Source organism: Pelobates fuscus, chromosome 2 (assembly GCF_036172605.1).
Source record: "Pelobates fuscus isolate aPelFus1 chromosome 2, aPelFus1.pri, whole genome shotgun sequence".
In the NCBI taxonomy this organism is placed as follows: domain Eukaryota; kingdom Metazoa; phylum Chordata; class Amphibia; order Anura; family Pelobatidae; genus Pelobates; species Pelobates fuscus.
This window is the reverse complement of record NC_086318.1, coordinates 318044398-318062141: the sequence shown is the minus strand read 5'-3', so window position 1 is coordinate 318062141 and position 17744 is coordinate 318044398. Positions and strand designations below refer to the sequence as shown.

Genomic DNA, 17744 nt, shown 5'->3' with positions numbered 1-17744 from the left:
TAAAGTGTCCCTCTAATGTTTGGTAACATTTATATGTACTTATATTAATATTTGCATATATGGTGATTGTGTGGGCAACTTATTAGTTGGTGATTATTATTATTGGTGATTTGACCAATCTATGTTTGGTTTTCAGTCTCTCCCTGGCATCATGAGCATGTCCTCCTTTTGAGACAAAGTGTGGAATTAACAAATCTGCAAGATCTTTGTCAATTTTGTGCAAACTGGACTATATTGATAAGATGACAGCACCCTGCACGCTGGCCCAACCACACCAATATTAAGATATTTTAAATTCTTTATGTGAAAGTACTGTTTCTTCTGCACATTGCGTTTCAGATATCAGCACTACTTTGCACTAACCCATTTCTGACTATTCATCAGGAAAAAGTTATATATCTGTGAAATGCATTATATGTATGCTAACCGTATGTTTACATTCTATTTCTTCAACGTTTCAAATATATTACTTACAGTAGTTGTAGTTGGGATTTGATCCATTATATGTATATTTGTGAAATGTTTATTTTTTTGGCCTTGCAAAGACCACCTAAGGTGGCATCTCGGGTTATGGTCTGGTGGCTCTGGGTGTAATGGAAGGTAGGTTTCCTTACCTGAAGCTGTCTATTGCGACTGTCGCCATCTTCTTCCTGGAGAGGTTTATTGGCACATTGCGCGTCATCTGCCACGAGTCTCCGTACAACACCCATGGCTGTGGAGGAGCATAAATTCTCAATATATATATATACATATATAATATAATATATAATTACCGCACTCAAAGGACTTCAAGCCAGAATTATTCATCTTAAAATAAGTCAACGTTTCAGTCCCTCCAAGGAGACTTTCATCAGGACAAATAAAAAGGCATTTCAAACAGTGCAGAAGTTGATGTGAATAGACATGTGCAATTCGATTCGGTCCGAATGTGAATTCGGACGAATTTCGGTCAATTCGGACATTCGGGTACTTCCGAATGTCCAAATAGATGAATAGTCGAAGTGCCGAATTTCCAAAGTGTCGAAGTCCTGAAGTTCCGAAGCACAGTATTGCCTAAGAACTAATATACTTACCCAGTGGAGGAATGAAGAATGTTACAATGTATACAATTTTAAATAAAAAGTATACAAACATAGCCAGGATTCAGCTGTAAGCATTTGCAACACTTACAACAATCAAGTAACATACATTCATATAAAATGTAAGTTGCTTGGCCAGTCAATGTAATGACAGGAATGAATAAGTAGATAACTCCCTAATTCCCACGGTATTAGGGAGCTATCTACTAAAAGGCTGAAAGACCTAAATTGGTCTTTCGGCCACATTTACTAATACTAAGTAAAGATTACTTAGTATTAGTAAATTATGCCCCTACTCGCTATACCGCGAGTAGGGGCATGTCTATTAAACAGTGAGCAGCCAGTGAGCAGTCTTTTGCCCCTCCGGCCCCCACCCCTGAGCGGCGGGTGGGGGCCCTAAAGTAAAATAATGGGAGGGGGGACCTATTGTCCTCCCCCCGGCCCCCACCCGTGATCGGTGGGTGGGGGCCCTAAATTAGAATAAGGGGGGGGACCTATTGTCCTCCCCCCTGGCCCCCACCCCTGAGCGGTGGGTGGGGGCCCTAAATTAAAATAAGGGGGGGGCACTTATAACACTCTGATTGGTTACTTAATCCACCAATCAGAGTGTTATGAGTCAAATTACACAGCATGGGAAAATTCCAAAGAACTTTCCCACGCTGTGTAAAATGACACAGAGCACTCTAATTGGTGGATTTCAAGCCAACCAATCAGAGTGCTGTGCCAGGTAAATGTAGAGACTTACCTGTCAGTCTCTTCATTTACCTGTCAGAGCACTCTGATTGGATGTCTTAAACCCACCAATCAGAGTGCTCTGAGCCTAATTGCAGGGCGGGGCAAGGCTTTATAAGCCTTGCCCTGCCCTGCAGAGCTCAGTCTGCGCGGAGCCCTCTATGGGTAAAGATTGATTTTTTTTTTTTTTAAGTGCGTCCGTTATTATGTATTTTTCATTTTTTGGGGCTGAAAAAAGATTTTAGAAGAAAGAAAACATCAAATGGTAAGTTTTTTTTTATTTTTTTTTTACAGGTACCAAGTTAATGGTGCCCCCCTCATTATTTTTAGGGTGAGGCGGGTAGGTAGGGGTTAGTTTTTTGGGGGAGGGGGATGACTAAAGGGTTTGGGGGCCCCTAGTCACCTGGGGGAGGAGGGGTTAATTTTTTATATAGGGCCCCCACCCGGCGCTCAGGGGTGGGGAACAGGGAAGAGGACATTAGTTCCCCCCCCTTATTAGTATTTAGGGCCCCCACCCACGGCTCAGAGGGGGGGTCAAGGGGGAGGACATTAGTTCCTCCTCCCTTATTCTAATTTAGGGCCCCCACCCACTGTTCAGGGGTGGGGGCCAGGGGGGAGGACATTAGGTCCCCCCCTTATTAGTATTTAGGGCCCCCACCCGCCGCTCAGGGGTGGGGGCCAGGGGGTAGGACATTAGGTCCCCCCCTCTTATTCTAATTTAGGGCCCCCACCCACCGCTCAGGGCTGGAGGCCAGGGGGGGAGGACATTAGGGCCCCCACCCACCGCTCAGGGGTGGGGGCCAGGAGGGGAGGACATTAGGCCCCCCCCCTTATTCTAATTTAGGGCCCCCACCCACCGCTCAGGGGTGGGGGCCGGGGGGGAGTACATTAGGTCCCCCCCTTATTATAATTTAAGGCCAACACCCACCGCTCAGGGGTGGGGGCCAGGGGGAGGACAATAGGTCCCCCCCATATTCTGATCTAGGGCCACACCCACCGCTTAGGGGTGGGGGCCGGAGGAGAGGACATTAGGTCCCCCCCTTTATTATAATTTTGGGCCAACATCCACCGCTCAGGTGTGGGGGCCAGGGGGGAGGACACATTTTTTTTTTCTTAAACAGACTTAAAAGACTGCTCACTGGCTGCTCACTGTTTAATAGGCATGCCCCTACTCGCGGTATAGCGAGTAGGGGCAAAATTTACTAACACTAAGTAATTTTTACTTAGTATTAGTACATTTGGCTGAAAGACCAATTTAGGTCTTTCAGCCTTTTGGTAGATAACTCCCTAATACCGTGGGAATTAGGGAGTTATCTACTAAGCGGCTGCAAGAGAAGTTCCGAAATGCCGAAGTTCCAAAGTGTTGAAGTGCCAAAGTTCCGAATTGCGGAAGGCCGAAAAGGAAATTTTCCCCATGCACATGCCTAGATGTGAATAAGTGCAGACTTAGTGTCTCTACGTGTCTCTCTTAGGGTCTTTCTATATGTATGGCGCCAACACTTTCTGCAGCACTTTACAATTATATAAAGGAGATATTACAGATAAAGAATGCCCAGCTCAAATAAACTTACAGTCTGTGAGGAATTGAGGTTGGCAGATCTGTATTATTAGGTTTGCCCAAGGACACTTACTGGTAGAATGGTCTGCCTGGGATTTAATGCTAGGTTTCACTTGTGACGGTTGCTGGGATTGAACAAAAGTTGATGGCGGAGATCTGTCGTTTGTCAACCTCTTGCTTTACCTTATGACAAAATAGTCCCCACTTTGTCTTTCATTAAGAAATACCAAGAATTGCCACAGCTGCTTTAAAATGGGGAAAAATATGTTGAGGGTGTTTGACACCATTTAGTAATGCAACACAACAGTGCTATTTAACAGGTCTTTTTTGCATTGTTTTGTTTTGTTTTTGTGCCTGATTTAGACAAATCTGAAATCATTTTTTGTTCTACTTTTTTATTTTTATTATTCTAATTTTATCCATTTAATGCTGGGTCTCTGAGTTAAACATAAAAGCTGGTATAATTACCATAACAAAATTAATCCAATTTTTCTCTTTCAGATTTATATAAAAATGGACTTCAGAGAGCAAACTTTGTGCCTTTTATTGCTGTGCTTAAGGTAAGGGATGTCATAAATTGAATGCAGTGCATTTTCTCGATCAGATTACAGTTTGTTTGTTGTTGCCTCGATGTTCCCTTTACAAGATTAGTCCAGTTTATCAAAATTCTTGTTCAGACAAAGGCATACCTTTTGGGGAAAAATGTATATACAGTTAAAAAATATGTATTACTGTTATAGACTTATAACCCCCATTCCTAATAGCAACTTTAGCTTAATTAAAATGTCTTTGGTGATTAGGTGTAAACATTATGTGCCCACAGTTTTATTGTTAAATTCTCTGCCATTTAAAAGTTAAATCACTTTGTTTATGCAATCTTAGCAATACCACCTCAGCTTCCCTTGTTGCACAGTGTGTCTAATTTAGAATGTCTTATTTCCTGTTTTGGTAATTGCTGGCTAGAGCCTGGAACACCCTCCTGAGTGTGTGATTAAAGTTCAGAGGAGGAGATGAAGAACATCTAAAGTAAACTCACTGTGCTGTAAATATTAAACCTTTTTATTTATATGGAGGATACGACTTTCCACACCATGCAACTCCCATGCTGCAGAACACTATTATTCTATAATTTGTGGATCCTACCGTTTGTATTACCAATATTTTTTGTTCTGGGGGAGAAAAGGGGTGGGGATAAGGGGCAAACAGAGATGGATGGGACAGATGAGGTTAATAAGTTTTATCTGTCTTCCTTTTTTTTTATTTCTTTGTAATTGAGAATTAACATCCAAAATGTTTAGAATGCCACATATTCAGGGCGGTCTTTACCACGGGGCAAACAGGCTAGTTGCCCCAGGCCCAGTTAATCCTGGGGGACCCGAAGCAGCTGCACCGTGGGCCCCTCTGGCCTCAAGCATTTCTCCCACCCGCCGGTGCAGCTGCACACTAAGGAGGATCACCGGGTTGCCCATGCACTAAGGGCCACCCGGTGGGCTTCTGTTAGCAGGGGCCCGGTCTTGCGCTCTGGCGCTTTAAGAGCGCGACCATGCTCTCTTGCTATTCGGCAGCCATCTGGGAGGAAGTGACGGCCGCAAGTCACTTCCTCCCATAAAGAGAGGAGCCGCGCGGGAGGAAGAAGAGGCATAGTGGAGGGGGTCTGGGCCGAGCAAGCCAGACCCCAACTCCCAACAGCTTCAGCCACCAGTAGGAAAGCCACCCTCCAAGGTAGGAAACTGGAGGGTGGGTTTAATAGTGTAAATTTTGTGTGTGTGTATGTGTCAGTATGTCTGTCAGTGTGTGTGTGCCAGTATGCCTGTGAATGCATGTCACTATGTCTTAGTATATGTGTGTGTCAATATGTCTGTCAGTGTGTCAATATGCCTGTGTGTGTGTCTGTGAATGTGTGTCAATATGTCTGTCAGTATATGTGTGTGTCAGCATGTCTGTTAGTGTATGTGTCTGTGTGTGTCTATATGTATGTCAGTGTGTGCCTGTCTGTAACAGTATGGCTCTTTGTGTCAGTATGTCAGTATGTGTGTGTTGGTGAATGTGTCAGCATGTCTGTCAGTGTGTCAGTATGTCTGTGTGTGTCTCAGTATATATCTGTCTGTCTATGTGTCAGTATGTCTGTCAGTTTATGTGTCTGTGTAAGTATGTCTATCAATGTATGTTTGTGTGTCAGTTTGTCTCTCTATGTGTCTGTATATCGGTGTGTGTATCTATACGTTGTCATTGTGTGTAACTGCATGTGTGTAAGTGTTTGTATCTTTGTGTATGTCAGGATGTGTATCAGTGTGTCTGTTTGTGTGTCAGTGTGTATCTGTATGTTGTCTTTGTGTGTTTCGGTGTATCTGTATGTTGTCAGTATGTGTATCTGTATGTTATTAGTATGTGTCTGTGTATCTGAATGTGAGTCAGGCTGTGTATTTGTGTGTCAGTGTGTGTGTATATCTGTGTGTCTGCATGTGTTTCAGTGTGTGTATATCTACGTGTGTTTGTGTCTGTATATGTGCATACATCTCAATATTTACACACTAACACTACACACAAATACACCCCTGCATTCAAGCTTCAGCACTACATACAAATACACGTCTGTGTTAAACACCAACATTATATGTATACACACCCCTGCATTCAAATACATGCTTACATTCAAACGCCAACACCACATACAAACATATTCCATACAAAAACCTGTTTACATTGAAACACACAAAAACTGCTTAGTGCTAAATACAAACCTGCAAACATGGGTAAATGGTAGAGCCCCAGCTGTCAAGGCATTGCTGGAGTTGCACGACAGATAGGGCTCTACCTTTTAAACATCCTTGCAATAGGGAGGCCCCCAAAAAATATTCTTGGACCTCTTTACTTTAGGTTGCCACTGCGTTAAGGGTGATAACGTGATTGCACACCTGGGGACGGTGTACAGGATCCAGGGGGCCCAAGCAAATGCTTTGCCCAGGGTCCAATCAATATTAAAGCCCCTCCACCTATTGTATAACCATGTATATCATGACCTTACATTACTTGTCAAAATATGTATTATTCACTGTTTGTCATCAGTGTTCTTGCTAACATTTGACATTCCTAATAAAAAAGGATTTTTAAAAATAATAATAATAAAAAAGTGTGACTACTTAACATGACAAATATACCTCCCATCCACTGTACCTTATTGCTTTATACGTATCAGATATGTTTAATTCAACATTGCCATTACATTTTTCAGTTATCAAATCATCCTTGTTCTTTGATTTACGATGCCCTATTGGGAATGACTCAAATGTGTGTCAAACCCCCTCCCTAATCTGGTCTCCATGCCTTGTCTAACATTATACAGTCAAAGGCTACTCATAGACATAGCCTCTGGCTCAGAGTGCATGCGCACGCGGTGAAGTGGTGTGGGCAAGGAAGGATTTTTAAGTTTAACAAAGCAATTTATTTAATGGAGGGAGACAGGAGAGACTGCACAGAGTGAGGTGGGGATAATATTGTTACATCTGCAGAGAACTGATATTTGGGAGTCCGGAACAGTGTTCTGGGCTGCCACAGTCACATGTGCTGGAGGTGTAATTTGCCCCACAACACAAATGCAAATATCTCAGAATGCTTCAGCATTCGTAGTGGTTGTTGAAAACCTTTATTAATCTAAACCTGTGTACTTTTCTAGTTTAAATATGACAAAATTGCTGATAGCTATCTATTTTAACAGCGTGTGTCTGACATATCCGAATTTTTAGTACATTTTGGAATTACCAGGATTTCTATCTTCCAGGGATCGCTTAAATTTGTACAACTCATTTCAGAAATCTGTTAATGTAGTGTAATGTGTAATATGACTGAAATTGATCTTCATACTTACTAAGAACCAAAATGTAATGGTTTGTAATATGACAGTTTCCTAAGAATGCTCTCATTGGAAATAAACTAGAAGAACAGAGCCAGTTTAAACAAATTCAAAATGGAATATCGTGACTGCTCACTCTCTACAACACAAAACATACCATCTGTCCGTATCCAGAATCTCTTCTTCATAACATTTCTATCTTGCTGTGGTTTCCTTTGTTTTGATTTGTATGCTTGGTACCTGCAATCATTTTTATAGTGCAAAATTATTAATACAATGTTTTATTCAGTGCAAAATTATGAAGTATGTTACTTAGCCTTAGATAATGCTATTCAAGATTACCGTAAATTGTTTAACAAAATTCCAGTAAAATTTGCTCTGCATGCTTAAATTATTATACTCTTCAAGTGTGCAGATTGCATACAAGATGAAAGACCCTCATGGCATGCCAGTCCACTAATGCCATTCCATGTTATCTGTTTTACAAACTTATCAAGATAACTCATGATTCAACTTTTATGTTTTTTAAATCCAAAGAGAAAGACTTTTTATTGAGATATTCTGTGTTGTCTTCACAGAGAGTGTAGATCTAAGATTAGAACATCTACTGCCACGTTTTGTGCCTTTGTCTTGCCACCTGTTGTGAGAACACAGGTCAGGCTTCGACATTTTTCAGCTATCGTCTCAGCTCATTGATAACATTGAGTTGTCAGAGATGAGTGTTATAAAGCAAAGGAATGGATAGACCACTGGCTTTCAATGGACTGAATAGGCAAAATAGCCTTTGAGATTAGTTCTTTCCTGACTGACATCTGCAAGCTGTCATCTGAGTCTTTTTACATTAATGATGTACTAATGTGAGGTTTTCACTAATCAATTGACTTTGTTGAATGTGGTAACAAAGGCCACAATTATAGAATCTTGTGAAGGCCATAAATGAGGAGATATTTTGTGTGACTGATGAAGTAGCTGAAACAGGTATTAAGTGTCCATTAAAATCATTCTGCATTTGAATAGTTTTAATGAATCTACTGGCCCTGAAACAAGCCTAAAATTAGAAATTCCTTGGAACATCCTACAAACTTGTTTAGAGCCTCTATGGGAAATCCAGTGGAATGTATACAGAGATGTTTATCTTTATATGTGGAAACTTTCAGAAGTCAGTGCAGAGCATTCATGCATGTCCAATGTCATCTATGGGTACAGATAAGAGGTGTTTGTCTCTTCTCACTTTCTGATGGATTTTATGGCATGTGACAACCCATCTGTTTTTCCTCGTCTAACCCTTTATGAATGGCATGTCTCCAAGCAATACCCAACCTATGATCATATTATGGTTTCACATTTTACAAATGTCTGCTGTGTATTTCACCCACTAGTAAATATTGCATATTGGATCATATTTAATGAAACATGAAAACCTGTTTAATAAGCTTTTCAAATGATTCAATACTGAAGCAGTTTATTAAACCAAACTGCTTCAAATTAATCACACTGTACTATACTTTCCAAATTTTTGGCCTTCATAAACACGGCCCTTTTCCCCTGTAGATTTGATTTGTTCTTGCTCTCCTTAGGTTTCATCAGCAGATAAACTTTTTGACTTTTCTAGGATATTTACCAATAAGAGTATTAAATGTGATTATATATAATCTTATAGGGTAAAAAAAACTGCAAGACACATCAAATGCAAACATGGACGAGCTTTCAACATTCCTGAGCAATTAGTGGGAAGTGACGTCCACCTATCCTTCATCTCTGCCTCCATCTTGTGACTTATCCTCCTTTCTTTACATTCCTCATCCTTACCCTTTCCACATCTCATTCATCTCTCCATCATATGTTCATCAGCTGATCTCACATTAAAGTGGAACTGTCAGTGTCTGGAGACGTTGCATAATTTGCAAAGACCCCACTCCCCCCATGGTAACATTGCCGCTAGGGGTTGTGGTTAGGCAGGCAAATGTGAGTTCTACTTACCTGAACATGTCCCTCATGGGTGCCATCATCCAATTCCAGATGGTCCTCTTCTGCTCCTGGTGCTCCAGCCCCTACTTTTCTCTTGGCTGGGTTGAAATTTCAGTGAATTTCCAACAGTGTAATTTGTGAGAATTCATTAAGATTCTGTCTTTATGAGTCACTTGTTTTGCAAGGGAGTGTGACAGCACCGTTTTATTTATCCTTCACTCATTTTAAACTCCTTCCACCAAATTCTTCCTTCTAAAATCTTCGTCCCCGCAAAATATGTTGTTTCTCTATTGGTTCAATCATCCTGTCCTTCTCCATGGTGATAGCCCTCACTGCCCATCTCCTATAGTCCAGGAAACTGCTTCCTGGTTGTTAGTTTCATAAATGGAAACTGATCATTAACATCATGTGGCACTGCCAATGGTACTTCTATCAACTCTGACCAACAATATCATGTGTTTGTGATCCGCATTGAGTCCATACTACTTTTCTTGCTTCATCTTTGATGCTGTTCATTTTCACTTGTCTGCCCTTTTCATCTCCCTCATTTTCTTTAACACTCTATCATCACCCTCATCCAAACTCCCTTTAAGTTTAACATTGAATCTTACTGCTGTGGAATTTTATGATACACTTTCAAATGCCAAAGCACAAACATCAAGGTAGGAAAAGGCTACAGAAGACATCTGGTAAGGTATCATGCAATATCACTTAATGCACTAAAACAAAATATAAAAAACAATTATTTTTTCCCAGTGTAATAATTAGTAATTTGTTAAAAGAATGGAAACTTGGACTCACTCAGGTTTTATTTTTCTTATAAATCTAAATTTCTTTATTTTATGACTTAAAACCAAATCATTTACATAATGATAATATATCCCAAAGAGCTACATACAGCAAGACATTAACAAAGATGAGCCGATAGCAAGTCATGATGGCCTGGTCTCCAAGCGTATAATATTTAGTATGTAATTTACAGTAATATCATTAGTATACGTAATATGCACCAGGTTGAATTACTTTAACCAAACATGCTTCTGATGTCATGTGAAACAAGCCTTTTTTCCCCTCTACCCCTTAGTTTTAATTGTGTACAAGATCGAATCCCAAGCCAGCTTAGAAGGCTTTTAAGCTCTTTATCACAAGCCAGCACGGAGGTCTGTTGAGAGGGTCTTTAATCCAATAAACATTTTATTGAGCTCATGAAAAGAAAGCAAATGGAGGAGCTCAAACAAGAGACTGTTGAGGGTAATTTAAACCAGGTGGAGCTCCCTGGGATTTGCTAAATTAACCAAGAAATTCCTTTTCATATAAAGCAAAAGTTTATGAGAGTAATTAGTTTACCTGGGCAAACTCCATATCGCAAATGTGTGAGGAGCCACTACTATTGAATTAATTCAATGTTAATCTGGTAGGACAGGGCATGCAAAGGCTGTGAGAAATTCACATGGCTAATAGCACTGTCCAAAGCTGGCCCTGTCAGGGAATAGATAATTAGATGTAATTAGTGTGTATGAATTGTTGTCTCTTTGCCCTCAGCTTGAATAATTTTGGAAGTAAAAAGCGCTCCTGGTGTAAATGCTTTGATGTATGAAGAGTCATTGTGGAATGGCAGTATAAAGGCAGTGTTTTATTCTTCCTATATAATAGCTGTGATACAGAATGAGTGAATGGCTATTGCAACCCCCAGATCTGTTCAACAGCAAGGACCTTAGGGTTTTCTTCAAACAAAATGTCTAAGACATTTTCTCTTGGAGGTAATGAAGGAGTAGATCTAAACATGGACTTCTTTACTTTTGCTCGTTATCATTTTTGTTTTCTTTATTTGATTGTTTAACTTTATCTGTTACATAAGTAAATACATAAATAGCTGAAATTATGTATAATTTAGGAGAACCCATGAACAAAATATGCTCCTGTTTGACTATTCCATACAAGTGCGTGTTAATTCTTTGTATATTACTTGTGAATTAAGTGAAAAACAAAATGAACACAAATAAATATGACCTGTATTTTGTACAATAATATATTAAACAAGTATACTGACATCTTTGTTCTGCAAGTACTTTATATTTGGCAGACATTTTCAAATAACAAATGTATTATTTATTTTTCACATCTATTTTTTTTTTCCAACATCTGTTATTTGAAAATGTCTGCCAAATATAAACTACTTGTAGAACAAATATATCAGTATACTTGTTTAATATATTATTGTACAAAATACAGGTCATATTTATTTTTGTTCATTTTGTTTTTCACTTAATTCACACGTAATATAAAAATAAATTCTAAATTAAACAGACTGTGCAATAAAAGGAAGTTTAAAAATATAGATCTCGCTTTTATTATTATTTTATTATTTATATAGCGCCATCAGATTCCGTAGCGCTTTACAATGGGTGGACTAACAGACATGCAATTGTAACCAGACAACTGGACGTACAGGAACAGAGAGGTGGAGGGCCCTGCTCAATGAGCTTACATTCTAGAGGGAGTGGGGTATAGTGACACAAAGGGTAAAAGTAGTGGTACGAAGTAGGTTGTTAGAAAAGTATTCACTAAGGGCTTAGTAGGTAATTTTTGACAGTTGCAGGAGAGGAGTGATGGTGGATTAAAACTTGCTAACAGTTTCATTGATATGCTTTCTTGAAGAAGTGAGTTTTCAATGATTTTTTGAATGAGTGGAGACTGGGTGAAAGTCTTATGGAGAAGGGAAGGGAGTTCCACAGAAGAGGTGCAGCCCTGGAGAAATCTTGGAGGCGAGCATTAGAGGTGGGAGTATGGACGGAGGATATACGTAGGTCTTTGGCAGAGCGTAGGGCCTTGACGGGACATACTTGTGTATTAGGGAGGATAGGTAGGTTGGAGCAGCATTATGTAGGGACTTGTAAGCAAGCACCAGAATTTTAAATTGAGCCCTATATCTAACTGGAAGCCAGTGCAGGGGCTGACAGAGCGGGGAGGCGTGGGAGGTGCGAGCGGACAGGAAAAGGAGCCTCGCCGCCGCATTCATTATAGATTGCAGTGATGCAATCTGAGAACACGTAAGACCACTGAGAAGGGTATTGCAGTAGTCAAGGCGAGAGAGAAAAAGAGCATAGACCAGCACCTTAGCCGCATCCGGTGTTATATAGGGGCAGATGCGCGCTATGTTTTTGAGATTGAAGCGACCGGATTTGGCGATTGATTGGATATGAGGCGTGAAGGAGAGGTAGGAGTCAAAAAGAACACCCAGGCTGCGAGGTAGAGGTGATGGTAGCGCCGTTGACTTGGAGACAGACAGACACTTGAGGGAGGAAAGACCAGAAGTTCTGTTTTGGACAAGTTGAGTTTAAGGAAGCAGCCATTCAGTTGGAAATCGAAGAGAGGCAGTTAGAGACACGTGTCAAGATGGGCAGAGAGAGATCAGGAGAGGACAGGTAGATAGATTTGCGTGTCATCTGCATAGAAATTATAACGGAAGCCAAAGGAGCTGATGAGTTTACCAAGGGAGGCAGTATAGATAGAGAATAGTAGGGGACCCAGGGCAGAACTTTGGGGAACACCGACAAAGAGTGGTTGGGGGAAGAGTCAGAGAAAGAAACACTGAAAGAGCGCTGGAAGAGGTAGGAGGAGCACCAGGAGAGAGAGCAGTATCCCGTAGACCAAAATTAAAGAGACTGCGAAGAAGCTGTTGATGATTAACAGTGTCAAAGGCAGCAGAAAGATCAAGGAGAATTAGGATAGAGTAATGGTTCGCAAGATTTAATGGCACTTATATCGTCAGTACAATTGTTGTAATACGTTTTACTGTTTTGAAACACTAATATTTGTGTTCAGCGAAGTCTCCCGAGTATAACAGTACACCTCATGTACATGTTTTATGGTGTTTTCAAAAGTTAGAGAGTCAAATATAAGGCTTGCGTTTCAGTTTTTTCACATTGAAATTCGCCAGATTGGTTACGGTGCCTTTGAGACCATATGGTAGGCCAGGAATGAGAATTATCCCCATGATGGCATACCATTTGCAATAGTAGACAACCCAAGGTATTGCAAATGGGGTATTTCCTGTCTTTTTTAGTAGCCACTTTGTCACAAACACTGGCCAAAGTTAGTGTTAATATTTGTTTGTGTGTGAAAAATGCAAAAAACTAATTTGAACGCCAATTTTGGCCAGTGACAGGCGGCATGTGGGAAAGGGAGGGAGGGAAGGAGGACCCAGGAGGAGGAAAGGTCCTCCCACGAGTTCGGCAATTAGGAGCATTGCCGCGGGTTACCACGGCAAAGCTCCGAGTATCTTGTGGGAGGACTAGACTCTGCCTGCAGCCAGAGGAGCTGCATGCAGGATCGAGCTGCTCACCTCCAACGGACCACCAGGGCGATGTCCCCCCTCTCTGAGGAAAAGGTGGGGAGAAGGGGGCATACTGTTTATTTATGCTTTTTTTTTTCTGGCAAAAAAAAAAAAAATATTGTATTACCCCTTCCCCCCATATATAGGCACACACTAGGCACACACCCATCACCCACACACTGCACCCCTCACAAACACAGAGCACCCCTCACACACACACACAGAGAATCCCTCACACACTCACACACACAAAACACCTCACACAGACAGAGCACCTCTCACACACAGACATAGCACCTGTCACACACAGAGCACCTCCCACACACACAAAGCACCTCTCACACACACAAAGAACCTCACACACACAGACAGAGCACCTCTCACACACACACACACAGACAGGGCCGGACTGGCCCACCGGGATACTGGGAAATTTCCCGGTGGGCCGTCGGCAACTGGGGCCGGGGTGACCTGCGGCCGCAGGGAGAACTTGAAAGGCGGCCGCAGGGGAAGCTTTTCATGAGGCCGGGAGCAGGCTCTTCTGGGGGAGCAGGCTATTCTGTCTCTGCTCCCCCTCCCTCGCGCGCAGCTTAATGAGACCGGAGCCGGAATATGACGTCATATTCCGGCCCCGGTCTTTCTAGCGCGCGAGGGAGGGGGAGCAGAGACAGAACAGCCTGCTCCCCCAGAAGAGCCTGCTCCCGGCCTCATGAAAAGCTTCCCCTGCGGCCGCCTTTCAAGTTCTTCCTGCAGCCGCCAGCACAGCTACCAGTCTGCCCACCCACAGGCAGTGGCGTACTACTTCAATAAAATGTAAGTAGTCATTTTATGTGATGGGGCTAAATTAATTAACCCCTTAAGGACACATGACATGTGTGACATGTCATGATTCCCTTTTATTCCAGAAGTTTGGTCCTTAAGGGGTTAAAGGGGGTTGGATAATGGATTCATTAAAGAATTAAAGGGGAGGGAGGTTTAATTAAGGGGGGGTGTATTAATTAAGGGGGGTGTGGATTAATTAAGGGGGGTGTATTAATTAAGGGGGGTGTATTAATTAAGGGGGTGTATTAATTAAGGGGGGAGTGAGTATTAATTAATGGGGGTGTATTAATTAAGGGGGTGTATTAATTAAGGGGGGTGTATTAATTAAGGGGGGGTGTTAATTAAGGGGGGGTGTATTAATTAAGTGGGGTGTGGATTAATTAAGGGGGGTGTATTAATTAAGGGGGAGTGAATATTAATTAAGGGGGTGTATTAATTAAGGGGTGTGTGGATTAATTAAGGGGGGAGTGAGTATTAATTAAGGGGGGTGTATTAATTAAGGGGGTGTATTAATTAAGGGGGGGGTGAGTATTAATTAAGGGGGTGTATTAATTAAGGGGGTGTATTAATTAAGGGGGTGTATTGATTAATTAAGGCGGGAGTGAGTATTAATTAAGGGGGGTGTGGATTAATTAAGGGGGTTGCATTAAGGGGGTATATTAATTAAGGGGGTTGTGGATTAATTAAGGGGGGTGTATTAATTAAGGGGGGAGTGAGTATTAATTAAGTGTGGTGTATTAAGGGGGAGTGAGGATTAATTAAGGGGTGAGTGGATTAATTAAGGGGGATGTATTAATTAATGGGGGTGTGGGTTAATTAAGGGGGGTCTATTAATTAAGGGGGGTGTATTAAGGGGGAGTGAGGATTAATTAAGGGGTGAGTGGATTAATTAAGGGGTGAGTGGATTAATTAAGGGGGATGTATTAATTAAGGGGGTGTGGATTAATTAAGGGGGTGTGGATTAATTAAGGGGGGTGTATTAAGGGGGAGTGAGGATTAATTAAGGGGGTGTAATAATTAAGGGGTGTGTGGATTAATTAAGGGGGGTGTATTAATTAAGGGGTGTATTAATTAAGGGGGAGTGAGGATTAATTAAGGGGGTGTATTAATTAAGGGGGGATGAGGATTTATTAAGGGGGGTGTATTAATTAAGGGGTGTGTGGATTAATTAAAGGGGGCTGTGGATTAAAGAATTAAAGGGGGAGGTTTACATAATGGGGGTGCAGGGTTTTTTTGATTAAGGGGGTTGCAGTATTCTATTTATTAAGGGAGGATGTGCACTGCAGATTTTTGTTTTTTGTTAAGGGGTGTGCAGGGTTTTTATAAGGGGCTGTGCAGGTTTTTTGTTATTAAGAGGGGTTGTGCACGTTTTTGTTTTTTATTAAGGGGGTGTGCAGGGTTTTTTATTAAGGGGGTGTGCAGGATTTTTATGTGTAGGGAGTGAATGAAATTTATGCGATCGGGGTGCAGGGTTTTTATGTGTAGGGAGTGTCTGAAATTGATGTGATCGGGGTGCAGGGTTTTTATATGAAGGGCGAGACAAGGGGCTTTGTAGAAAGGGGCAGGGCAGGAGTTTTCTAGAAGGTTCTCACCAGCCCCTTTCTACAAAAGCACTGGTCTTCCCCCTTCTACAAAACTGGCGCATTTTACAAGCAGTTTACAAATTTGTGCAATAAATATAATTGAAAACATTGAAAAAATATGTGGGTGTTTTCTTACATTTTTATTATGGGGGGGGGGGAGTTGCCACACTCAGGGTCCGCCCCGGGTGCCAAATGCTCTAGGTACGCCCCTGCCCACAGGTACTAAAAAATATGTATGTCAGTGGAAGTGTGTGTGTGTGTCATGCTGTGTGTGTTTGTGTGTGTGTATGTGTCTGTGTCATGCTGTGTGTGTGTGTGTCTGTATCATGCTGTGTGTGTGTGTGTGTGTGTGTGTGTGTCTGTCTGTGTCATGCTGTGATGCTGTGTGTGTCTGCGTCATGCTGTGTGTGTGTCTGCGTCATGCTGTGTGTGTCTGTGTCATGCTGTGTGTGTCTGCGTCATGCTGTGTGTGTGTGTCTGCGTCATGCTGTGTGTGTGTGTCTGTGTCATGCTGTGTGTGTCTGTATCATGCTGTGTTTACGTCTGTGTCATGCTGTGTATCTGTCTGTGTCATGCTGTGTGTGTGTCTGTCTGTGTCATGGTGTGTGTCTGTCATGGTGTGTGTGTGTATGTCATGGTGTGTGTGTGTCTGTCTGTGTCATGCTGTTTGTGTGTCTGTGTCATGCGGTGTGTGTGTGTCTGTATCATGCTGTGTGTCTGTCTGTGTCATTCTGTGTCTGTATCATGGTGTGTGTCTGTCATGGTGTGTGTGTGTGTGTCTGTCATGGTGTGTGTGTGTCTGTCATGGTGTGTGTGTGTGTGTCTGTCTGTGTCATGCTGTGTGTGTGTCTGTGTCATGCGGTGTGTGTGTGTCTGTGTCATGCTGTGTATCTGTCTGTGTCATGCAGTGTGTGTGTGTCTGTCTGTGTCATGCTGTGTGTCTGTCTGTGTCATGCAGTGTGTGTGTGTCTGTCTGTGTCATGCAGTGTGTGTGTGTCTGTCTGTGTCATGCTGTGTGTGTGTGTCTGTCTGTGTCATGCTGTGTGTCTGTCTGTGTCATGCTGTGTGTCTGTCTGTGTCATGCTGTGTGTCTGTCTGTCTGTGTTACGCTGTGTGTGTGTCTGTGTTACGCTGTGTGTGTGTCGGTCTGTGTTACGCTGTGTGTGTGTGTGTCTGTATGTGTCATGCTGTGTGTCTGTATGTGTCATGCTGTGTGTCTGTCTGTGTCACGGTGTGTCTGTATCATGGTGTGTGTCTGTCATGGTGTGTGTGTGTGTGTGTCTTTGTCTGTCATGGTGTGTGTGTGTGTGTCAGTCGTGGTGTGTGTGTGTGTGTGTGTGTGTGTGTGTGTGTGTGTGTGTCAGTCGTGGTGTTTGTGTGTGTTTTTAAAAATAGTGTTTTACTCACCTTTTTTTTTTTTTTCCAACGTCGTGCTGGTCTCTGCCTCTATGACTGAGATCATCAAGCTTGATGATCTCAGCCAATCCGCACTGACACAGGAAGCGCTTCTAGTGACCGTCTGAGTGTCTGTCACTAGAGGTGTCACTAGGAAGAAATGTAAACACTGCCTTTTCTCTGCAAAGTCAGTGTTTACATTCAAAAGCCTGCAGGGACAGGCTATAGACACCAGAACCACTACATTAAGCTGTGTGTGCGCCTGCTAGTGAGCTTGCTTGCATGTGTATGTGTGTGTGTGTGTGCCTGCTAGTGAGTGAGCTTGTGTTTTTATGTCAATGAGCTTATGTATATTAGTGAAATTGTTTGTCTATGAGGCTGTGTATCAATGAGCTTGTGTGTGTCAGTGAGATTGTCTGTG

General features: G+C 42.0%; 1 protein-coding gene across 1 annotated transcript in view; it reads left to right on the top strand.

Annotated features, from left to right (window-relative positions):
• AFG1L (AFG1 like ATPase) overlaps nucleotides 1-17744 on the top strand; it is a 179273-nt gene that overhangs the window by 90282 nt on the left and 71247 nt on the right. Inside the window, exon 7 of the mRNA XM_063443531.1 lies at nucleotides 3871-3929. Within this exon, the coding sequence (XP_063299601.1) occupies nucleotides 3871-3929 (59 nt within the window). The remainder of the gene's footprint in view (nucleotides 1-3870; nucleotides 3930-17744) is intronic.